Consider the following 24,963-nt stretch of genomic DNA (forward strand, 5'->3'; position numbering starts at 1 on the left):
TGGAAGTTCCTCTTGAGAAACTTTATTTTAGGAACTTCTTGCTATCTGTTTGTTATTTCTAAGCCTGAGTTTTTCACATTAGATCCATGTACGTTTATATTACTATTTACACCTATCACAGTACACATATATGGAGTACCATCACACAGACAAACCAGGTACTAACAGCTAATATAAAGATATTAGATTCCACAAGGCTTAATCTGCATAGAGACCAGAAACACATTTAATACTGAAACACAGATAAGTCTTTCTGTATTTCCCTTAATTTTAAACTCATTTTTGTGTAGAATGTGATCTTCCTACCAAAAATACCTACTTCTGTATTGGTTTATTTGTCTTGGGTGGCTAGTGTCTTCCCATGCTTGGTAGTTTATATTTCTTATGGTGTACAATAAATAGTTGTTTTAAGCATTGTTTAAATATTAGTTAAATTTTGTTTGTCTTCCACTCTCCTCCCAGCAACCTACCAGTGATACATAATCTCATACTGCATGTAACTTCTAATAGTGGACAAAACCTCTCTGGGTGAGTATTTCTTTGACTCCATGTGAGGTGGAGAGCTAAAAGAGAAATTACACAGCCTTGGACTACATGATCTATTTGCAGATTACTGTAGCTGTGCTTGCTAAATCTTTACCAGAGATTTATTTTCCCTGGTGCAAGCAATATTCATTTGACTTGAGTAATTTGGAAATCATATGGGATGTAAAAATCAATCTCTACTTGCAGCATTCTTGTCACTGATCCTCATTCTTTAGGAAGAATTGGAAGTGAAACTCCACAGCAAAGTAGTTGGACATCAAACTAGTTTGATAACATCAGTTATCTGAAATTTGCTTCAGCAGTTGCCCTATATACAGCATTGCTACTTGTGGCCTTTATTTTGAAAAGTAGCCAAAATGGGATATTTCAGCAATTTTTCAGTGCTGTTTGTCAAGGGGGAAAGTGAACAAGAAATTCTTAAAGTGATGGATTATTAAAATTGCTGGTTTACACCTTACTGGATGAAATACACCTTCTTTTCATTCACCACTGAGGTGTTTTTGTTGACTCTACTACAGATCTTTTCTGGTCACTGGACAGCCACTGTATTGTTTTTAGGCATGCGTGTTGAGTGATCCATGCAACAGTGAAGAACCTGCCATTGTACATTCCGTGTATTACTGTTGTACCAGTTGCTCTTGATTCTGTTAGCAGGATAGCATTAGTTCCCCTCACCCTACAGTTTCATTCAGTGAAAACACTGGAAAAGACAAACATGGTAGAGAGCCCAGAGCTACATAATGTTGCATTGTGTGGCCCCACAACAATCTTTAATGATAGCCAATCCTGCTTTGGCAATGGCGGGCTTGCTCGGAGGAAGTTCTGTCTTCTTTTCTGCTGGGCTGCCTGCAATGTTCAAAACAGAACACCATTAAAACCAAGAGCTGCTCAAACTCTTTTTTTCTCCACTTCTGGCTTAAAGAATCCAAGCCTTTCCTACCCTCCCCCCCAACCCTGAATTTAACAACTCTTGTTTGTACAATACATCTGATACTTTGGTAGTAATGAAGCTGGTATGTGGATTTAAACAGCTTGGGAAGTCTCCTCTTTTCAGGGCAGGGAGCTAAGAGAGGCTAAAGAATCCAGGCATCTCAGTAGGAGGGTAAACTTTTTGTATGTTGTTCCATCCAGGTGTCCCTGTTCACAGCCAGAGGGTTGGATTCTTCCACAGACAGTCCTCTTACTGTGTTTAAACTCCAACAACTAAGGAGTTGAACAAAAATATTGCTAGGGTTTATTCTCTTATCAACTTAGATGTTGTAATTAGGAGAACAAAATAAAGGCAGGTTTTAATTTTTCAGAGTGAAAAAAATCTCTAACATTGCATTTAAAAGCAATGACTTGAAGTAAACTAACAAGGGAGATAAGTCATGTTCCCTGTGACTAAAAGAGTACAAATAATTAGTGCATCTTAAAAATGTCTTAATCAACCTTGTACTTGAACTTCACATCATTTCACATCCCTATAGAAACTTCTTAGCAAGATCTTGATCTGTGCCAATTGGCAGTTGTTTGGATACAAACCTCCTCAGCTGGTGGACCAAATTCTCTTTCTAGGAAGGGCACCACTCTCACTTGACTATCTCCCTGCTGAAGAGCTCAGTTTGAGACAGGTCAAAATCACCCCTTTCAGAGCTCATGCTCTGATTGTTTTGTTTGAAAGTTGCATCTAAAAGCTTCCAACAGATCACTTAGTCCACTTAGTTTCTGAGAAATTAGTATGTTTGTAGTTTTGTCCTTAAGTGATTTGTGTTGAGGTGATGGAAAATCCTATTTATGCTGGTAAGATGTAAGAAATTTGAGGCAGCTGTGGAAGCTTATAGTCTTTTCTGTAGTTTCCATCTTGCCAGCAGTAAAACAGGCAAACTTTGCTTCAGATATCCTAGCATATATCTTTTAAGAAGTTTTTTCACAGTTATTTTTGCAGAACCAGATGGCAAAATGATTGGCAAGAGTAAATCTAGATGCTTACTGTTCTGGTTTTGTTTGGGGGGGGGGGGGGGGGGTGGGCCTAAGGTGGCAGCTTCTGTAGGAAACTGCTAGAAGTCGCTCCCCTTTGTTCAGTGGACTCGGCTGGGCCTAGGGCGGACCCGCTGCTGGCCAAGGCCGAGCCAATTGGTAGCAGAATGTTCTGTGATAATGCCCTTGTGATAACATATTTAAGAAGGGGAAAACAGAGGGGGGGAAAAAAAAAAGGAAGAGAAGATGTGAAGAAGCTGAGCTGGGGGCAGAGGCACAGAGGGGGAGGCACAGGCCTCGTGGGCCTTGCAGGCCTCACCCTCTGGCCTCTCACCAGGCGGCCGACTGGGCCCAATTCGGCCCAGCCTGGCTGCAAGAAGTGGAGGGGAGATGAGATGGATGATGTGAAGAGATCCTGAAAGGCGTCTGCCAGCCTGTTGTGAAGAACTTTTCTTGTGAGAGGAACAGCTGCAGATGCCAAGGTCAGTTCAGAAGGAGGGGGAGGAGTAATGCGGCTCCTGGCCAAGATTCCCCTGCAGCCCGTGGTGATGACCATGGTGGAGCAGGTTGTCCCCCTGCAGCCCATGGAGGTCCACAGTGGGGCAGAGATCCACCTGCAGCCCGTGAAGGGCCCCACACTCGGGGAGGTGGATGCCTGAAGGAGGCTGTGGCCCATGGAGGGCCCACTGGGGCAGGCGTTCTGGAGGGAGTGCACCCCATGGAAGAGATGACCCATACCAGAGCAGTTTCACGAAGGACGGTGGCCTGTGGGAGGGACCCCACAATGGAGCAGAGGAGGAATGTGAGGAGTTCTTCCCCTTATGATGACGCAGCGGCGTAAAACAACGTGTGATGAACTGACCGCAACCCCCATTCCCTCTTCCCCCCTGTGCTGCTCGGGGGAGAGAAGGTAGTAGAGATCATGTTAAGCTTGGGAAGAGGGAGGGGTGGGGGTAGGTTATCTTGTTCCCTGTCTCATTCTCCTGCTAGTTTTAGAAATAAATGAGTGTTTTTCCCCAAGTCGAGTCTGTTTTGCCCATAACAGTAACTTCAAGGATTTCTCCCCCTCCTTATCTCAAACATCAAGCCTTTTTTTCTTATATTATCTCCCCCTATTCTCTCGGAGGGTGGGGGGAGCGAGAGAGAGACTGCGTAGTCTGGTCCCGATCAGGGCTGAACTATGACACTTACAAAAGCAGGTTGTGGCAATGTGTATATACTTTGCATATTTAAAACATACAAAGCAATTTCTAAGTGTCCATATATGACCTGGATTCAGTGTTAAGGGGTAATTGGGCATCTGAATTCTAAGTGGCCAGCAATTGCTGACATACTGTCTTGTTTCAGGGTGACCTAGCTAGATTAACCTAGCTTTTGGCAGAGGCTGGCCCAGCATGGCCTTTGAAAATGCTTTTATCCAGTTGTCTCTGGAGTTTTTCCTATTGTTCTTGGTTTTTCTTAACGTTTAGGAACTCACTAGTAGGAGATTGTGTTGCTTTGTCTAAGGGTTTTAACTTGGTGCGAAGGAATTCAGCCATTTCTTTGTCTTCCTCTTTCTCTCTGGTGGAAAAAAGGAAAATAAATCTGTTACAAAAATAACTGTTTTCTCTGTAAATGGGACAGTAAAAGTTAGAGTAGCTAGGAAAACAATTTTACTGCTTATTGAAGAGCAAAATATTTGCCTAAATGAAAACAAACAAACTGCTTGTAGAATTCAGAGGCAGAATTTTCCCCAAGGTTCTTTACTGGTCTCTGATAGAGTTGGATTCACCCTATTCCCTAGTCAGCGTATTTAAACCATAATGTATCATCTATTTTAGGCTGACCTCACAAGTGCTTCACAATGCTTCCTCCACAAAGTAAAGCAGATGATACATATTGCTGTGATTGTACTGCTTATTTTTAAAGGCCCACTTAGACAAAAGACTGGATTTCATGGTGTTCTGCTGCTAGCGTTTACCAAAACCAAGTGTATTTCTCTCTGCTGAAGACAACAGCATTAGGCTCAAAATAAGATCATTGTGTTGCTAACCTTGATTGTGTCTATTAGCAATACTTCCATGTTAGTTTCTTTACTGTTTTGTTACTTAAACATTAACGAGTGCACTGATTGAATATCTCAGTTTAGAGGAAAAGCAGATTTTATTATCGCGAGTTTTAAAGAGAAGCCTCAGGTTTTACTGCAGATGGGAACTGACACTAACGATTCCTGTCTGCACAGCACATAGCAGTGCATTTTCAGTAACGTACAATCAGGCTTCTTGTCAGCTGCTGGCTTTGGCCAGCTCTCTTTGATCGGCTGCAGGACTCTGGCAAGCTTTCTTCTATCCTGTCCTCACTTGCTTAGGATTCGAATGTGTTGGAAGAGATGTTATAATCTAGGATAAATGGATTTATGAGCCTTAAGTCTTTGCTGTTGAAAGACAGGGGAAGTAATAGCAAAACTCTGACTATTTCTGGAGTGTTGGGAGCTCAGTGCAACATCTGGAACTGAACGTTTAAGACCACAGGTTTCTCAGCAACTTTGGGCTAAGATACTGAGATGAAACCACTCTGAACTCATTTACGCTTTAGCTTAGATAGACCTGTGTTAGTGATTGCATTCTCTTTTTTTTTTTTTTTTTTTTTTGTGCTTTGGCAGAGAATGGTAATAACAAAACCCGACCACATTATTAATCTGCTTAAAAAAAAAAGGCAGATTTTAGATGTCTACAAATACACCCCTTGTAGAATTCAATTTCATATCTACTTCTCATGCCAAGAAGATCCTCTGGTAGCAGCAAAAACCCTTCTCTTTTTAATGGTAAATGCCCAGACACTTTCTGGCAGGAAAGTAAGAGACCAAACCCTGCTGTAGTCATGAGATGACTGAATCATTAATGGGATAAAGAGCCACAGAAGTGCAGTAAGCTAGTTCTAATGTTTTTGTTTTTTTTTTTTTCCTACAGAACTGGGAGGAGGCTTTTAATTTGCTAAGTTGTTTTATAGGACCAGTTCTCTCCCATTAATGTTGATGTAAATTTTGTCACTCACTTCAGTGTAGTATTAGACTTGTAAAATCACACAATTAAGTTCATTGATTTTAGTTCTTACCGTAATCTCTCCACCTCTGCATCATCTACAAGAAAATCTCTTTTTTGTACCAGTCTATGTATCTTCTGAATCAGTTCATCCTCTCTTTGTTTCTCCATCTTTGTTTTTTCTTTTTCTGGTGAAAAACAGACAAAAGAAACTATTACTTTGCATTCTAGGGAGCAGGGCAGGGAGTGGAGAGATGAACATTGCAGATGTCTAAGAATGAACTGCTGACTGAGGTCGATGGTTCTTCAGACCTGAGTCACCAAAACCCCAGCAAGTTCTGGTCAGTGCCTTTTTACTCTCTTCCACTTGCTGCTGTTGTGTCTGATCAGCTTAATGTTCTGGAGACTCTGTGGGGTTTGCCAAGCCTACTTTTATTATTAACTGACTCTGCAGGACGCTGCTTTGAGTTTTTTAAAGAGCTTTGATATGAAAACAGTCCAGGATGCTTCATTAAAATCCATGGTACAAAGTCCCTTTGACCTCAGGGGAAATGAGACTGCACCAAAAGGAACCATTTCTCTATATATCATGACAGCTTTGGGTGTTGACTACAGGACTTTTTTTTTCTACTCTGGTAAGGCAAGTGAGCTGCAAATCCACACAGATAGCATCAGTTGTAAGATGTGAAAAAATAAATGAAAAGTGTTTGTTTTCCCTTCAAAATTCTGAGTAATTAATATATGCCCTTGATAACTGGCCAGTCTGCAATGACTAGGTTGTCTGTAAACAACAATTTTTGTGATATGAAAGATGTGCCTGTCACAAACTAACCCTCATGAATATTAGGCATTAAAAAGCTGTAGTTTAAGGTTATAAAGCAAATGTAGTTAAGACCAAAATCTTCAAACCTAGCAAGTGGAGCAGAGATGAGAAAGCCAGAGGCAAATCCCAGCCCACATATTTCCTGAATAAGCTGAATATTTTTATTAGCTGAGAAGACATCTCGCATTAAATCAAGAATTTTGGTTTTGAGCAGTAGAACTGCATTTAGAGAACCATAAAATGAAGTACAGTAAGAGTTGTGGGAAGAATGGCAAGCTGCTTCCAGTTTGATGCATGAGAGCTATGTCTGCTGATTGAACTTATATTTTAAACAAGTAAATTGGACATTTGAAAGTAGTTCTTTAAAACAGCTTTTGTTTTGGATCATGGGCTTCAGGATGCTTACTGCTGGGAATTTCTGCAATAAATCAATTCCTGAATGAGATAAAAGCACCTTGATTTTATTTTTGAGACAATGAAATTCTGTAAGTCTGTCTCGGAAAGTCATACTCCTTGGAGAATTTTAAATTATGGTCTGCCAGTGGCAGAGGAAATAATTTCTAATATAATATAAGGCTGCTTTGTCTGGGATGAATTTTCTGTGTTTTATCTTTTAGAAATGGTAAAGGAAGGTGGTTATTGACTCCTATTAAGACTTCAAGACTTATGCATTGTTATCTCTGGACAATACCTGTGAGTAATGCTGAATTTACAGCAGAGGAAAAACAGGAGAATGCTTAGAATCACTGTGTTTTCTTGCTTTGCCTCTTACGTCTATGGAGCAAAGGATCTCTTTGTCCCACTATGGAAAGTAGAAGCTACTTTCTGCTTCTTTTCAATCTATCCTGTTCCCAGATTGAGATGTGCTCTCCCGTAACATCCTTCAGAAAACTGCCTGTCAAATATAGGCATCCTGAATGGTGGCAAAGGACTGCATAGTAGACATGGGATCAGTTTTTTAGTACACAGACTGAAATCTACCAAATCATATCTAGCAAAACTAAAGAGCAGGCCTCTCTATACAAATCTGTATACTAACAGGAAAATTATGATGAAGATGTTATGAATGAAGCCATTTCTGGAAAGTGTTTTTCTAGATTAGGCACATGCTGTGACAGCAGTTAGTTCTGTTTGAATGCTAGCAGCTTCTTTGTCTTCATTATGACAAAAATATTCTTCTTGTGAGTCTGCCGAAAGGTAGTGCTGCTGGAACTGTGTGTACTTAATTCTTAACTTTGTTGAGATTTGCAAAGTGCTAAGGAGAAACTGTAGTCTGTGGATCTCTGCTTAAGACTTTAACCTCTTAGAAACTGTTTTCCAGTTAAAAAAAAAAAAGCCTATTAGAAAAATAAAAACCTATCATCCTAACTGTAAGTTAAAAGTATGGGCAGGAAAGCTGCAGACTAGAAAAGGTGAGGCAATAGGAATAATAAATAGATATTTTCTAGGATTCATAATCCTTTCTAATACCATTTAAACCAGTAAGGTATCAACAGTGTTGTTAGAAATTAAAAACGTGACCTATAAGTAACTAAGAAGTATTGAGAAAGAAAAAATAAGAAATATTATGAATCCACTGCAGAGCAAAATGGTAAAGTTCTTATACAACTAAGAACATGTGGCTTCAGAGTAGAGCCCCGTTTCCTATTTCATGAGCGTCCTGCTCTTTTCTTTTGGGGAGAAAGTTGTCCTTTAAAGTTGCACAATAAAATGTGGAGTGGGGAAAATGAGCATAAAGGAGTCAAACCTTATCCTTAATAGTTAAGCAGCAGCAAATTACTTCTGAAGGGTGCTCTAGGCCATGTACTAATATCTGGTGTAAATGGCCCACTGCAGTCACCGAGTGTTCTGCAGGATCTGTTTTTCTTGAACAGAGTAGGGCTGTTGTGGATGATCTAAAACAGAAAAACTGCAGTGAAGCAAAATTCCTCCTTGATTTCTGCTGGAGTTTGGAGTTAAGGACTGCAAAACTGCCCATAGCTCTGTCCCTCCTTAGAGCAGTGAATTTGCTGAGAATTAAGGCAGAACACAAAGACTTTTGCCCCTTGCTTTTCATAGAAATCTGCTTTACTTTATTCTTAGAAGGTAGGTTTAACTATAGGTGTGACAATGAATTGGTATATCTAGGAAAAAATCAGTCATGTTCAGTGACGGTTATAAATCCCTCTTTTCTCCCTTTTATCTCTGGTATCTCAGCACTTTGTCTTTTCTACCTGACAATCTTTGTGCCTCTTGCTTCCCTTGAGATTGCCAAGGGAGCGCAAGAGCTAAGGAATGTGCACATTCTTTGAGTGATACTTGCAGAGTTGCTGCCAAGGCAGCAGTGAAATATAGCATGAAAAGAAATGCAGAGATCAGGACACTAAAGATGGGAAGGACTAGAGGAAAAAGAGATCAAGCTCAACCTTGGGGGGAGGTTTCTGATTGTTAGGGGCAGAGTTGTGTTCCTGACACCATCCCCACTCATGCATCACCCAAACGTTATCCTAATACTGGGTTGGAGATAGCCATTACCTGGAATTGCTACCAAACTTTGCAGCTCTTTCTTAAGGTTCATAATGTCTTTGCACAGCTGGATGTCGTCCATCCTGCAGAAACAGAAGAAGCATCATTAGAGACCTACAAACTCCATCCTGTGTTTGATGGGATCAGCCAGATCTCATCTCAGTATACAATACCGTCCCTTGCCTGGGACCTGTGCATCAGCTTGAAATTGCAGAGGTTTAACCTTGAGATACTGATACTGTTCACTCACCAATTTTAACAGATAGCAAAAGGTATTTAATACTAAATCCCTGTTGAGCCCTTGATACTTGTCTTTCTGGGATCTAATTTGTGTGTAGGTCGTATCTGTCACTGCAGATAATTTCAGATGCTTTTTCATAGAATCATAGAATAGCTTGGGTTGGAATGGGCCTTTAAAGGCCATCCAGTCCAACCCCCCTGCAAGGAGCAGGGACATCTCCAACCAGGTCAGGTTGCTCAGAGCCTCATCCAACCTGGCCTTGAATGTTTCCAGGGATGGGGCATCCACCACCTCTCTGGCCAACCTGTTCCCTGAGCTTCTCATCCACCAGTACTCCCAGGTCCTTCTCAGGGCTGTGCTCAGTCCATTTTCCACCCAGCCTGTACTTGTGCTTGGGATTGCTCTGATCCATGTGCAGGACTTTGCAATTGCCTTTGCTGAATTTGGCCTTTTTGCTTTCTTGAATGTCACAGAACATTCTGGAATGGTCATCTGTGTATTTAATAGTCATGAAAAAGACAAGTGTGCCATATCGCATGTACCACACCAATGGTTTTCACTAGGGAAAAAGGCAAAGGTGAAAATAACAGGGAGCCTGGGAAGGGGCAGCAGGAGCCAATATGTTGTCTGGCACAGCCACAACAAGGTTTATATTCCACTACCAACTTTCTTTGTGACCTTACTAATTACCCTGATACCAAAGATCTGGAAACTGTCATAATTTGGCATCTAACAATTTTGAGGTCTTGTGCCTTGGGTGAATGTCCTTCATCATTGATATGAGTACTTCAAATCCTTGACATTTGCAGAAAGTCCATTAGTGTTAAGACACAGAAGACAGCTAAAAAAAATCTGTAACATTAGCAGAAACTGCACCTTTGGTTATTATTGAAACTGACACCTATCCTGAGAGCTGCTGAATTATTCCCCTGGAAGCTTGCAAACTTCAGCATTAGTTTCCTGACAAATGCTTTATTTTAGTGCCTCAGCCATATTGGCAGCCAAGGCTCAAATGTTGGTTCTGAGGGCTGCATCGGGCGTTTCCATTTTGAAGTTACACCTTGAAGAATACAAAAAGTAGCCTTTGTGATTAAACTGGACATTCTTCAACCCGGATGTCAGCACTAACGCTATCCTTGCCCACAGATCTGTGAGTCCTTGCTTCATAATCCTGTGCCTGAAGGGTAGATTGCATGTTGCCTACGCACCTGAAGGTAGCTGAAATGCTGTCAGAACACGGGTTGTCACAGTGGTATTTCAGGAGAGGAAACCCGAGAAATTAGTGTGTGTATGTGAGAGTGAGTGCACAAAGGATAATGCAGTCAAATTATAGAATTAAGCAAGGAGTGGAAAAAGTAGGTGTTTCTGGCACAAATATGATTTTAATCACAACCCAAGAGCTTTCATTCTCCCTGCTGCCTCTGCATTGAAGGCGGGTCTCTGTGGGGAGCTGTCCTTCAGCTGCTTTGGTCATGTTATTAAAAGATGTTGATCCTTTTATTATTTGCTGCTTTGGTTAACTCCATCTTGCCTGTTCCCCTATTTTCATTGTGCTATGATAGCTATTTCTGCTGCCTTTTTAGTTTTCTCTTCCCAAGATATGACAGTGAAATGTCTCTGATAATCATCTTTATTGCTGACCTCTTTTCCTTGTTTAGGTGCCCACTGTCACCTCCTCTGGGGATCTGCTCTCCCACCATACATGTCTTGTAAGGCTTGATCAGCATGCCAGCCTCAGGGCTAGTCCATGGTTTGCTGCTGTATGTGTTTAGGAGAGTTAGAGGCAGAGAAGCTCATACTGATGATTATACTTACTTGGGCTCCTCATATTATTTATGCTGATCACAAGCAAAGCCTGTTTTACTCTTGAGATCCATCATGCTAAATGGTACTGAAATTACTTTTACCAATTAACATTCTTAAATACTAGCCTCTCAGGAGAATCTATTTAAAATATGCTGCAATGTGAGCAAGCCTCACAGCTCCTTATCCATTTAATGTTCATGCAGTTTGGGTGTCATAGTAATATAATGAGTGTTCGTATATTTGAGGAAAATTACGATGGTTAAAAAATACGACTGTTTTTTCTGATAAATGTTCAATATTGAACTGCTTATTGAAATGATATCTAGGTGCCAGACCCTCAACTAGTGAAGAGAACAGTGAGTTTCTACAAAAGGGATCTCTATGATGTATAGAGAGGATATTATTTTTTTCTGTATTGAGTAGACTGGGCTTCATCCTGGGAAGATCCGAAAGATATTAATTAAAATACTTCACTATATCAGTTTGGCTCCCTACCCTTCTCAAGGAACTCCCCAAAGCTAATGTCACTGCTCTTCTCTCAGGATTGTCAGGAATTTAAAATACCATTAGTGGCATGTTGCAAGTGAGCAAGATCACCAATGTTTGGTAATCCCTACAGCCCCTATGCTCCATTTCTCACAGAGGTACTGGCCTCATATTGCAACTGTAGTTGCAATTCCTCCCATTATTTTGGCTCTTTTTTAATCTATAATCATATAACTAGCACTGTCAGGATATATTCTTAGCGTCTCTTTTTCCTAGGACCTAAACTTTGTTCCTGCCTTGTAACTCACAGGAGAGAAGTAAATACGTGGCCAAGCACTTAAGGGCTGTAACAGCTCTGTGACAATTTGAATTCAGAGGTCATAAACAAGATGACCTCTCCAGAGTCCCAGCTCTGCAAGCTAGTGCGTTTTGATATGGACAAAGACTAAACCTACCATCTGTACCAATCCCCTTAAGCACATGGAACATCTTTCCTCCCATCTGTGTCAAACAGCCTTTGTGTTTCATCCACTCCATGGTGCTGATTAGGAAGAAAAAAAAAAAAAGATATGGTTAAATGATCAAAGGAGGGCTATGGGACATATTCATAAAAACCATCTGAAGGCTTCATCCATCTGACTTAATGAAAGCAGGAAGTATAGTTGCTTGTAACTGTAAAGCATGTCACACATCTACTAGCAAATAATACTGAATGTAGGGCTACAACTGCTGTTCTGGTCAAGAGTCACCTTGTTGCCCTCAAAGAAAAGGGAAGAGGAGGAACTCCTGGGAAAGAAAACTCTTGGAAGGCCATTCAGTCTGTACTGGTACTATGAACCTTCCTCTCTCTTCACCCCTATGCTCTGGTTCTCGGCTGTGAGCAACTACAGGAGGCCCAGGAGAAGTTAAAGCTGCTTCTGAAAAAAAAAATCAAATCACAGTGGATTTCTTATTCAAGAGCTGGATAGTCAGCAGGGTTTGACTGAGAGCATATTTGTATTGCCAGCAGACCTCTTCAGGAAGTAAAAAGAGCTTTTGGGAATCTTAAAGAGAGCAGGAATCTGCAGAGTAGAGAAAACAACACTCCTTTGTGTCTCCTAGCCTTCTCCAGAGAAGCTGGAGCCTAATTCTGCAGCACTTTCTCTCCTATGTTGTAAGTCAAATCTATCAGAGTGCAAGACGGGCAAGCAGAGAAGTCACACAGACTATTCTCCAGGTGATTTAAGAGCAGTTATGTTCCCTGTGTGCTTTTCTTGAAGGAGAGCAGCACAATCAGGTTGTCAGTCTGTGCAGAATGTAATGGCTTTTTCCCTATAGATACAGCATGGCATAGGGTACTGAAATGACACCCGCCAGGCCTCTTTAAGTTATCTGCAAAGCTACTTGAGACATTTGCCTAAAATTTGCAATATACAAACAACTTTTGCTGAACTGTCTGTTCTCTGGGATAGTACATTCTTTCCAGTCCCTATGAAATAATTTTTTATGTAGAAAAAACATCAGTAAAGCAAACAGCAGTTACAATATGTTGGTTTTTCCCCCAGAGCTGAGCTTTAAATGTCTGCCCAACAGTCTTAAATACATTTGTTATGAGTTTGATGAAACACTTTGCTTATTAAGAGCCCAAATCCATTCCTGGAGTAATTGCAGTAATTGCAGTAGTATTGAACTAGGGATGAATTCTCTGTGTGCTTTCATGTATTCCTGACACGCTGTCTGCAATTCTGCTTTTCTGTTTCTTGATGGCTTACTGCAAGAAACCTTCTGTATGCTTGGAGATACCATTTTAGCATGTATTATTCTTTTCTCTCTTGATATTTCAAGCTATATAATCAAAACCTAAACGCAGACTTTCTGTTTGCCCAAAAAAAAAAAAAAAAAGATAGCTCATAATGAATAAACAGCATGAGCAAAAGATTTTCTAAACATGTCACAAAATGACAGGAAAATAAGTGGGTCGGAAGAGTCTGCAGTAATCTGGCATGGTGACTCAGCCTCAGAATGTGTTTCTGTGGTCCAGTAACCAAGGGAAGAATGCTCTGAGCGCTGTCATTCCCATAAGATCCACAAGTGAGGTGACAGCGTGAGTCACCTCTGCCAGGCACCATCTGGACTGAGAGGGAGTAGGGCAAGGAAACAGAGAGGAGACCTCCCATTCAGCTGTGCCCTTGCAGGTCTCGGAGGCTGTGGAAGATAACGGCAGGCAGGACTTAAAAAACAAACATTCTGTACCGGACACAGAGGTGTTGTGTTTTGTTTTAATATAAATTATTCCATAACAGCTAATTTTTTCTGTCTTCTTTTCAGCTGAGGAAGAAGACCGAATTCCATAGTGTAAGATCCAGGTACCATCTAGAGCCATGGATGGAAAAAAAAAAAGGCAAAAATTACAGTAAAGGGCAGGAAGAAAATCACTAAACGCTCACCTTAATGGTCAGCCAAAGAAAAAGAGATGGCCAACAAGTATGTTGAATGCTTAAGACTTGATAGTAAGAACTATTAATAATAACTACATAACATCAAGTAACTTCTTCATTGATTTCAGGATGAGCAGAGCAGTTCAGCATGTCTAGAGAGCTGCTGCCTTTGCTGAATGACTTTCAAAGCTAGAAATAGATCCGTGCTCCCTCTAGCACGTCTGTAAGAGCAGGTCTGAGATTCTTTTGTTTTCTGTTATTGCATTCAAGTGCTTGAAGTTAAAAAATGAATGTTGCGTAGTTTTGTTCATTTCCTTCCCTCTCTTTCAAGAGGATTTGCAGGCACTTAGGTTATTTTTAGTTCTGTTTTAATATATTCCTGTCCCAGAAGTAAAATGCTTGTAATGGTTAGAGTTTCTGAAGACTTTGATAGTGCAGATCTAGGAGATGGCCTAAGAATCAGATGTCATGCTGTGTCGTGAGTTGACGTGATTAAATCTATCTAGAGAAGGTCTCAGTATAGGGATAAGAAGATCATCTCCTTAGTGGTGTCACCAGTGAACATGCTGAACACCAGCCGAGAGCAGCCAGTAGTGATGGAGAAACTTGGGTGACTGAAGTAAAGAGCTATGTAGAAATAAAAGAGAACTGCTACAGCCAGAGATGGTAATGTGCTGTCAAGCTGCAAATACATTAAAATAAGGACTGAGGTGGGGAGGAAGGACATCAGTGGAGGCTGACTTTGGGGACTGCAGGTGTTTAAGGCCTTGCCAAAGCTGTGGGGATTCTGGAATGGTGAAAGTATTCTAGGAACAGAAGAAAACAAGGAGTTTATGTATGCCCCTCTTCTACATTTGACTCCATTTTGTCCCCAGCAACTCATCATAGTTTCTTAAAGCTTCTAATTATAAATCTGTGAAATCACAGACAACATTTAATGAATATAGCACACGTTGTCTGAGTCATTATGGTTTGTGTTTATCACCTTGTTATTTAGCTCAGCACCTGGTGCTGCTCAGGCTAGAAGACACAGAGCTGGCAATTAAGATAACAGATTGCTGACCAGCATGCTTGGCAGGTCAGGTTACAGATGAAAAGTCCTATGATTAACTTTACCTATTAAATTAGGTGTGTCTGTCTTTTCTTCTTAAAAGCGCTCTCTGATGGAGAAACAGTGGGTAGAAGCACTGGACCACAACTTGCAAAGTAATATTGTAATTCAGCTGTCATTTCAGACAATTGAAGATGGCAGGACTGGAAAACGTCCGTCCCTGGAGGTCACACTTAAGGCATATTTCACAGAAATTCAGAATAGTGTCTAAAGAAGCTGTCTGTATTTCATTCCCCCTGACACTGTTAAATTCTCTTGAGCTTGGCCATCTTTGTCAGTTATGAAGTTCTACTGTCAACTTCAATAGTAACAAGAGGAGCTTTCCTGAAAATGCCCAACTGTGGAGGGGAATATTTCTCTACATGGTAAAAACTGACTAAGTTCATTTGTCTGAAATGAGCTGAATCGATGATAAATTTCCTTCTTAATTTGCCTCTGTATTTGATCTTTTCTTATTTTTAAAATCAGAAGAGCAACTATTTGGTATCAAAGCTGAAAAGAATATAAAGGTATTTGGTATAAAATCAAACATTGACAGTCAGTCCATTTCAGTAGTTTTCAATTCACTGTTGAATCATCACTGATCTATACTCTCCTACTTAGAGCAGAAGGCAAGTGGGAGAGACCGCTGAAATACCACAGGTCAAGAGTTACACATCATGACAGAGCATCCTTGCCTACAGGAAGATCAACTGTACAAAAGAGCGTGCCCCAGTAACTGTGAGTACTGTATATGCGTGATGTATGAACACATTATCTTGGATACATGGTTTCATGGCAAACAATTCTACCATCCAGTCATGCAAATCAGACCCCAGGTAGCTAAGAACTGGGAAATCAAAAACAATTTGGGATTAAAGGTTACGCTCGGAAATACACTGCTAAGTTATTGACCTAAAGATGACCAATTCAAAAGATTTAAGATACCCAAAGCTGCTCCCTCTTCTATTAACAAGAATTTCTGACAAGCACAACATATATTCAGTGTAGAAAATGCTATTTAAAGAACATTTTCTATTAAATAATTATTTTCCTAGCTGTCCAATAGGGATAAGAATCGGAATTCCTCCTTTTCTAAGACCCAAACATCTCAAGTAACAGGTACTAAGTCTACAATTTATTAAATATTTTGCTAATGATATCTTTATCACTATGCACCACTAAAAAAAATGGGGTTTCTTTCTGACCATTTTAATGTAGATTTTGACTGCCGCACAATTTAAAGTGTATGTCATATTTTCTTCTGCAGTTGATTGATTGCTGTCAAACAGGGCAAAGGAGATGGGTCTGCAGAGAGATCAAACTGAACAAAGGCATTTTTCTTTCCGTTTTGAAAGCTGACATACTTTCAGCTTAAAGTGCATAGTCCAGAATGTTGCAATTCTGTTCTGAACTTATCTTCCTGAGGCTTCCAGGCTCCCATCTGAAGAGCTAGGAGACCCTCATGAGAGCTGGACCTTCCAGGAGTTCCCACTTCTACAGTGGACACGCTGACATCTTTGAGGCTCCCAGATTTGTAGCAGTCCCCTAGAAATGCTCTCCCTGATTGCAGAAGCCTCAAACTTTGAGTATCTGACAACTTTCATTACAGAAATCAGGTTGGGCCATTTCCCATCTCACAGTTTCCTGATTATTTCCTCAAGGACTCTGGGTATTTGCAGTTTGGACACCATTGCAATGTACTTGGGATGGGAAAGGTGAATGGGAACATACAGTCAGAGCCACAAATTTATCCTATCTTATAGAAGAGTGTGTGCCACACCAGGCTATATCAGTGGGACAGCCATGGTATCCCTCATAAATCTGGGCTTGGTATTTTTCCCTAATGGTACCTTATCTTACGAAGCTGATAGCCTGACACGTGGAATTCATTCCAGTAATGAGCGAGAGACTGTTTCATGTTCCTACTTTGTGTGAGTCTACTAGATTTACTGCACTCATTCTAAATTGAAACACAGGATTTCGAAGTTGGTTTACTGAAGGCTGTCATCACCAAAGGAGTTAACTTGTCACTTCTGCAGTTCTTGTGTAGCTTGATGTAGCTTGACTCGGCAGTGTTTGCATAAAGCCAGGCAATCAGCAGACATACCTTTTTGAACTTTAAAATACCAATGTGCTGTGCATACTACAAAAGACATAAAGGTGAGAATCCTGTATGACCTCTGTTGATGTGTTATTGTCCTTTGAAGGAATATGGACTATACATTTTTCTCCATGATGAATTTGCTCTAAATTTGAGATTCCATCATTATTCCCAATGACTATTACTGACTATCCCACCTCTACTACTATTAGCAATGGGTACATCAATGTCGCCGCAGAAAGAGATTTATGGTTTTTTGCAAAGAGAGAAAAGGATAAAGGTTAAAAAGGCAAGTAAAGAAGAAGTAAGCCTGATTGGAAGCAAGAAACCCCCCCAATCCAGGGATTAATTATGAACTCTGGATAGCTAATGAAGCTGTGGGACTGCTAGTATGAGGTTTATTACCAGGGCAAAGTCAAGTTGCAGCAAACTTATCTACATAAAAGTTAATTGTTCCTGGGATTACAAGTAAGCAAACATAATAGTGTAAAATGGTCTAAAAACCTGAATGGATCTATGGAGAATTTGGATGATGTAGATATTATGAGCACTCTGGAGAAGAGGGAGTCATCTAACAGTGCGTATTGAGAGTGTACAAAGGCAAAGACCAATTTGGATTCTGCTAAGTCAATGTGGAGGTGAATTTGGCTTTTTCACAATATTAGTTTAGCCATGTAATAAAAACACAGACATTAAGCAAATACTCTGTGTACTATATTTATAATATTTTTACAGATAAAACAAGTTTAATGGCATAAGTAAAACTGTTTTCAATAATTGCCTAAAGCAACCAAATAGGGCTTACTATTTAATATGCTATCTTCCCTGTACTTTAAAAAATTGCCACTCAGTATCACCTACATGGCAGAAATAACCACTCCCAAGACAGCTATCACAGGTAGAAGCAGCTTCCACAGTTTTAGTTCAAGGTCATCCAATATAGCTGGTTTCCATCTGGAAAGCCAGCAGTATCAGGCACTGGCAGATTTCCCAAAGAGCATGTATCATGGTGAAAGTGAATGCTATTTTCCAAGAACTCCATGCCTTTTCTATTCACAGGCATAGGCAGTAACTGTGGGTGGTAAGATCTCACTTATACAATTAATATTTACTGAATCAGAATATGCTAATACATTTTTAAATGCATGAATTTTGCACTACAAATGATTTTGAGGTTCAGTTTTGATCTGTTTCTATATCGTATAGAGGTCTGAGGTTTTGCTGCCTATCTCCTCTGTAGCTAAACAGAGCTAACACATGCATCATCCATTTTTACAACTGTGTCTTTCAGCATGGTAGATTTCCGTGCCCCCCAGTGATACGAATCCTAAACTGCTTCTGAAGCCGCACACAAGTATTCATAGCAGTAACACATCAAATGTGCAAGGATGAAGATGCTGCCTGAGCAGCTCCCTTGGCTTTTGGGTCTGTTATCTCACCAGGAAAGAAAAAAAGGAAGTGGGACAGGAGAATTAGAAAGGGAAAGAGAGTGTGCATGTTCTGAAGTTCTATGTTTGCTTTCCTTCACAGCAAAGACAGATTAAAAATTTACAGTTTGATCCAAAACTCTTTTTATAGAGAATATTTTAAGAAATAAGCTGAGAGAAGCCTGAGAAGCAAATGAGGGGGACTGCTGGCTAGCGATAACCTGATGCTTTTCTGTACATAGTCTCCTTCACATCAATACAAGCTGAGACCTCAGCTTTTCTGAAAATAAACCCAGAAGATCTGGAGATAGCATACGATGGCTTTAGGCTATATTTTAATTTCCTGGGCTGGCTGGAGATTATCTCAATAGCTCCTGGCATAGTTTTATGAAATTTCACAGTATCAGTAGCATAGAAGGAGGGATGCTACATAACCAAAATTGCTACATAACCTTGACATATCCTGAGGAGGTCCATCCTGGGCACTAAGTTAGACAGGATCTTGTGACAAAAGTAGGATTTGATAATGTAGTTACAGAGCAAATCACAGTGCATCTGTTCTGCTGTGACTGTGGTTGCCTGAGTTAAAATGTGATTGGACAACATAAATTGTGGCATTACCTAATTGAGGAAGGCTTGATTTTATAATCTGAAAATTGCTTCCCTGTAAACTTTAGGTAATTCTTCATAGCGAGCAGGTATTCAGCTGGAAATAGTACAGACTTCCTGGATATGAAGAGCAATAGGTCTCTTCAGCTGCCCTTCTTTTCTTTTTAAAGGAGGAAATAACAGCATGGAGGAAAGCAAAGGACAGGCTTACAAAGGCTACTACCTGATTTGCAATGTGCACCAAGGTCTAAGAAATATCATGACCTGTTAATTGACTGCTTCAGCTGATTTTATTTATTTATTTATTTGTATTGACAGCAAGACAAAAAAGAACTATCAGAAAGCTGGCCTCTTTTAAAGTATATGCTACAAGATGAACTATTTCACTGTGGCATACAGCATGTAATCTGTTAAATAGATAAGAGTTCAGCTGCTTCCCTTGCTTTGCAAATTAAAAATTTTCAGGGGACAGGCTAAGAACATGCTGTCACACATCTAGTTTTATTGACCTTCACTCAGCAAAATTAAAAAGCTATGTTTTGAAATAAAGAAGCTTCACAAATTTGAAAATCAGAGATGTCAGTTAAAATATCCTGTACTGTATGTTTTTGCTTCACTTCAGAGTTCCACAAAGTTACACTGTTTAAATGTATTTTTGTCCTTAAGCGCTTAAGTTTTTAATTACTGAAATGAGGTCTCACATTATGTTTAGTACACCAGTAAGGAATTTCCACTTCTATCTACAAGGCAGAGAAAAGAGTGTACAAAACACTACAAAGCAGTACAAAAGACAGACAAATCACATGTATTTAAAGTGTACAGATATTTGTGGTCTTCACCTAAAAATTTCTGGTGTTTCATTTTTAAACAGGGTAAATCCTGTTTCCATTGTTCTCACTGAATGTTCACTTCTATATTTTGTGGACATTTTTCTTTAACACTGTGACAGGCAGACTACAGAAATACCTATATTTGTCTAAGACCAAACACAGGTATTCCCCTTAACAGTAAATTATTGGTCTGTCACTAAAAACCAGTATTTATTGCTCTGTGGGGCTGTGGATGGTACATGATTTGTGGGCCTGATATAGAGATATGAACAAGTTGCAACATCATCTTAAATATATTTTCTGAATTTTAAAATAATTTTGATGAATTATAATTATAATAAGTACATTCCTTGACTTGTCTGCCAGTCAGGAATGGTGAAGTTTCTGGAAGCTGTCAGTAGATGTCTGTCAGACAGTTTAATTTTCCAAGCTGCGCCCTGTCAGCTGCACGGAGTTTGGGTTTGGACTGGGGCGCACAGCCTCCTTGGGTGCTGCACTTGGAATGATCTGAGCAGTGAGTGTTTTTATTGAAGGACAGGTGGAGGACACCTGCGTTTAACAGCTCCAAATATCCCCCCATTTTCACAGAGGCCTCCTGGGACTCGCCAGTGCTCTGTTGCCTCCCACTAGGGAGGGGCATTAGAGGCGGTCGCTATTAAAACATAGTTTTTTTTGAGGGCCTTAGCTGGAATCCCCTGGCCCTCTATGCCACACAGCCCAGCAGACAGTAAGGGGAGCACAGAGAGTTTGTGAAGAAGGAAAAAAAACTCTCAGAACCGTTACAAGCGGAAGGTGAGTGTCAGGGGAAGGGCGCTGCAGTGGCCCCACAGGCAGGGCAGCCATTTTGTATCATGTGGCTGAGCTGCCACAGAACAGTGGCTGTTCTGTCTCTGTGGCCACAGAGCTCATTTCACCTGAGAGGGCAAGCAGGAAGTTAGTGCGGCCTTGCATGGCTCTGCATGGAGGGCCTCTATGAAGGACTCCCTCTAAACTTTAAAAATGAAATGTGCCCCTCATTAAAGGAATTTTTGTTGCCCTTTCCCTTCTTTAACCAGGATCATAAACCTGCAGGCAGGTGAGGTCGCGAACCTGGTGACTGACTTCTATATCATTTGAGTTACTGTTGCTGACTGTGTGTTCAAATCCCTTTCTAAAGGTGGAAAATTTCTTCCTGACGAAATTAAACTCCTGTTAATCGTGCATAGTGAAGACTGTGAGTAATTTTAATATCCAGTACAGCACAAAGCAAGTTGCTTATTCACAGTATAACTGTTGCAATGAGGTGGGGGGAAATTCATAAACTAAAAAAACAAGCTTTGATGTTTTAACTCAGTACTTAATCACATAAATGTTTGTGAAATTTAGGTTCGAATATAATTGAAATTTTCCTCACTTTTATTTTAAAAACTGAAAATTGGAGTCTCTTGAACTAATAATATGTTTGATAGACACAGACTAAGAGATGAGACACAGAGCCTGCTTGGATATGTATGAGGAAAAAAAACCCCACATATAGTTTTGTATGGTTTTTGAACACTACTTTGCAGCACCTTTTAAGTCTAACAATATTAAATCTTTTTATTTTTGAGTTTAATCTCACTGCCTGATTCTCAAATACTTTAGGATTTGCTTTGAAATAATAATGATGATTAAGTATGTGTCTTTTATTTCTTCACCATCCCACTCTTTCTTTCACCCCTACAAGGTGACTCTTCTAAAGCTTTTAGTGATGATGAACTGTTCAGTAAACATTTTATTTAGATACTGAAGTGTTACCAACTGTGAGGACCGTAATGTTACATTTGTGTAGTGACGTAGGAGCAACATATTTCATTTTATCCCTTTTGTGGTCCTACAGACTTTGTTAGTCATTGGTGTTATTTTGTTCAGTGGAGAGAGGAAATATGGACCTCATAGCATTACTATGGTAAAAATAAGGCCTCAAGGCCTTAACTTTCAAACCTCGAGCCGTTTTTCTTACATTATCTCCCCCTATTCTCTCAGAGGGCAGGGGGAGTGAGAGAGAGACTGCGTAGTCTGGTCCTGATCGGGGCTGAATTACGACAGCAAGGAAAGCTGTCTGTATGTTTTGCTAAAGACACCCTCATCTAGAGTTCATGTGGCTTGAAGAGAGACACATGCTATATAGATCACAGCTGAGGCACTGCCTCAAATAATATTACATTATAAATGATCTCACATATCAGCAGGAAAAGTTTTTACTGTTTCACACACAGAAATGTGAAAAATGCAAAGCAACTCCAGGTCTGCTAAGCATCCACACCTTGCTAGGGTTTTTTTTTTCAGTTAAGTTTGGTTTTGTTTGGTTTTTTTTGGTGGTTTGTTGTTTTGTTTTTTTTTTTTCTTTTTTAAATACTGGTTGATAGGCTAATGTGGAGCAGTTCTCTGACAAGTGTACTTAGTGCCCAACGTGTACCTTGTTTGGGCAAAATGTTGATGTAACAATTAAGGACACCACCTGTTTTTGCAGAGCTGTTTCAAACATCAGTAAAGGTGGGTTTTATTTTTATCCTATCAATCTTCTTTGTGTGTCCTCTTCAAGGAAAACAGTATTTCAGTCAACAGTCTTAGAGCAAGTTCCTTCCATGGATTAAACCTACATTACTCTGATAGGGGAAAAGCTTTCTCGGATTTCCATTAGCCACAGGTCTAGCTTGCAATGTTTTGTTTTCTTATTCTTAAGTGTGAATATTGTTAAAATATGGTGTCTGTGCTGTGAAGAGTTGTGGTGGTTGCTGGTATGTGTAAGCAAAGCTGACAGGCTTTATCACCATTAGACCGGTGATACACTCAGACCACAAGCACAGCTACAATGTACTTTGTCCTGGCTTTAGGATCTGGGTACATGTGAATACAAAAAAATCAGTCATACAGAGACAGTGAGAAGAATGAACCATTACTTTAAAAAATGTAGCTGGAGAAGTAAACTGTGGCTGGATGTGTAACTGACATGGTATTATTTCATTGTGTCCATGCTTTTCTAAGAACTAAAAAAAGCCCTATTTAACTGAAGAGAATTTCTACTCTGTTGCTAACTGCAGGAGGGGGGAAAAAAAGAGAAGACAAACATACCACACATTTTCTCCATCACTATATGTATGTTCTATCTTTTTTTTTTTTTTTTTTTTACAACTGAACAAAAAGCTAAGGCAGGTACAAGAACTTAAGAGATCTGGTTCTCATTAAAGCTGGTCCTGAACTCAGTGGTCTGAGTAGAGGTGTAGTACTGCTAGTTAGCAGCCACATGTTCAAAGTCAAGTCTGCCTGAAACTTGTCTGAGGTGGCCCAGTTTCATGCAGTTGGTTGCACAGGTCATTCATAGGGGAATCTAGTCCTGTCAGAAGAAAATAATTACTAAAATTCATTACCTACTGTCCTGGTTCCGGCTAGGACAGAGTTAATTTTCACCTGAGCTGGGAGAGGAGCTGGAGCTGGCGCCCCTGTGGCTGGGGACACAGCTGGGGTAGGTTACCAATTAGCCCCCAGCTGGGACAGGTTACCCAAATGAGCCCCAGGGCTGCTCCACACCCTGTGACCCCCTGCTCAGGGTATAAAGTGGGGAGGGGGCTGAGGGGAGGTTCCTGCTGCTGGGGAGGGAGCTGGGCATCAGGATCCGTGGTGAGCTGTTGTACTGTAAATTATATGCTTAAGTATTTTTTGGTTTTGTTTGTTTGAAAGGCAGTAATGAACAGGTGCTGCTGTATTACTTGGGCATCACTAAAAACTTGCTTCTCACTTATCTGGAATAAAATGTAAAAGCATTTTAAACAATGAGATAAATAGACAATTTTTTGGACTCCTAAAAGCTATTAAGGGAAGCATGCTCTAATTCTGGAGGCCTTTGTGAGTGAGAGAGACTGCTTTTTCACACTTGATGAGCCAGTATGAAGAACTTGCCTGTTGTAAATGAGCTTAGAAAGATGGGAAGCCTACAAGGGGCTTGAAAAATCATGATTAGTGCAGTCTTGGTTTGCAAGTAGAGTCTCAGTACAGAGACAGATGTTATCTCACCCTTTCATTCAGTGGTATTAACAAACTGAATTTAACTGCCTCAAGGATTAAAGAGCAGACTCAGGATGTTCTACCACAGAGATGGGAGTACTCAGGCTAGAAAGCTGTGTGAATATCCTTGGAAAAGTGGTCATCTTGGCCCGCTGCTGCTGAAGGAATGAGAGAGTCTGTGGCAGTGGCACAGGCCTCAGTCCCTCTTGCTGAAGGCAGTGGCAGCAGCAACAAGCTTGGCTTTCCATGACTTAGAAAAGACAAAAAAGTGGGGCCTTCTCTGGCACTTGCTGCCTCTGTCACCTGCCTGCTTTGCCAGTACCTAGGGTCAAACCCAGTGGAGACAAGATGCTCAGAAGAGCTTTCCTCACTCCACCAGTGAATGGCTGGGGAGGGCTCTTCGGTAGCTCTAGGCAGAGTGTGTTTGGACGGTATCAAACGCAGGAAGAGTGCTGTTGCACAGTATGAGCATCAGTTATATTCCCTCTTCAATAAGCAAGTTCCTCTGTGTTCAATTTCTTACTCAAACACTTGCTAGGCAATACAGAGTAGAGTGTGATGAGTGTGAGCCTGAGGGAAATGAAAAGAACAGACTGGATACGAGAATAAACAGAACAAGTGAAGAACATGCAAAACAATGACAAGCCAATGTCTGCCATGGCTCTCATTCACTGGGACAGTCTATTTCTGTGCTTTGTTTGATATAGAAGATGTCAAGAGAAGTGCAGGGTTCAATGATGAGGCTTCTTCCAGATTAAATTTATGTACAAGACAATAACCAAGTAGTTATTTGACTACCAGGAGCAGGTGTGACAAAACCTTTCCTGTTTACTTTATTTGCACCATTATAGCATTATTAAAGGTCAGCCTCACTGTTACCAGTCCTTATTTCCACAGATGTCTAAGCAGTGATTCTGGGCTGAAGTCTTCTGCGATAATACTCAAAGACAGATGTCTGTGCTGTTTGAGGGTGAGGCTTTCAGCCTTGGCAGTGCAAGTCAGGACACTGAAATTTAACCTCCAGGTGTAAGGATTAAAGTACCAGTCCTATCTTTGTACTTTAAAGGGAGAAGAGAG

General features: G+C 40.4%; 1 protein-coding gene across 1 annotated transcript in view; it reads right to left on the reverse strand.

Annotated features, from left to right (window-relative positions):
* The window catches only part of BMERB1 (bMERB domain containing 1), a 51,673-nt gene continuing 26,710 nt past the window's right edge, over positions 1 to 24,963 (reverse strand). Inside the window, exons 3-6 of the mRNA XM_086759912.1 lie at positions 8,863 to 8,936; positions 5,599 to 5,713; positions 3,983 to 4,065; positions 1 to 1,392 (exon numbers count right to left, since the gene is read on the reverse strand). Of these exons, the coding sequence (XP_086616038.1) occupies positions 1,280 to 1,392; positions 3,983 to 4,065; positions 5,599 to 5,713; positions 8,863 to 8,936 (385 nt within the window). The 3' untranslated portion in view covers positions 1 to 1,279. The remainder of the gene's footprint in view (positions 1,393 to 3,982; positions 4,066 to 5,598; positions 5,714 to 8,862; positions 8,937 to 24,963) is intronic.

The sequence above is a fragment of the Chlamydotis macqueenii genome, chromosome 15 (genome assembly GCF_036417535.1).
Source record: "Chlamydotis macqueenii isolate bChlMac1 chromosome 15, bChlMac1.mat, whole genome shotgun sequence".
Lineage (NCBI taxonomy): Eukaryota > Metazoa > Chordata > Aves > Otidiformes > Otididae > Chlamydotis > Chlamydotis macqueenii.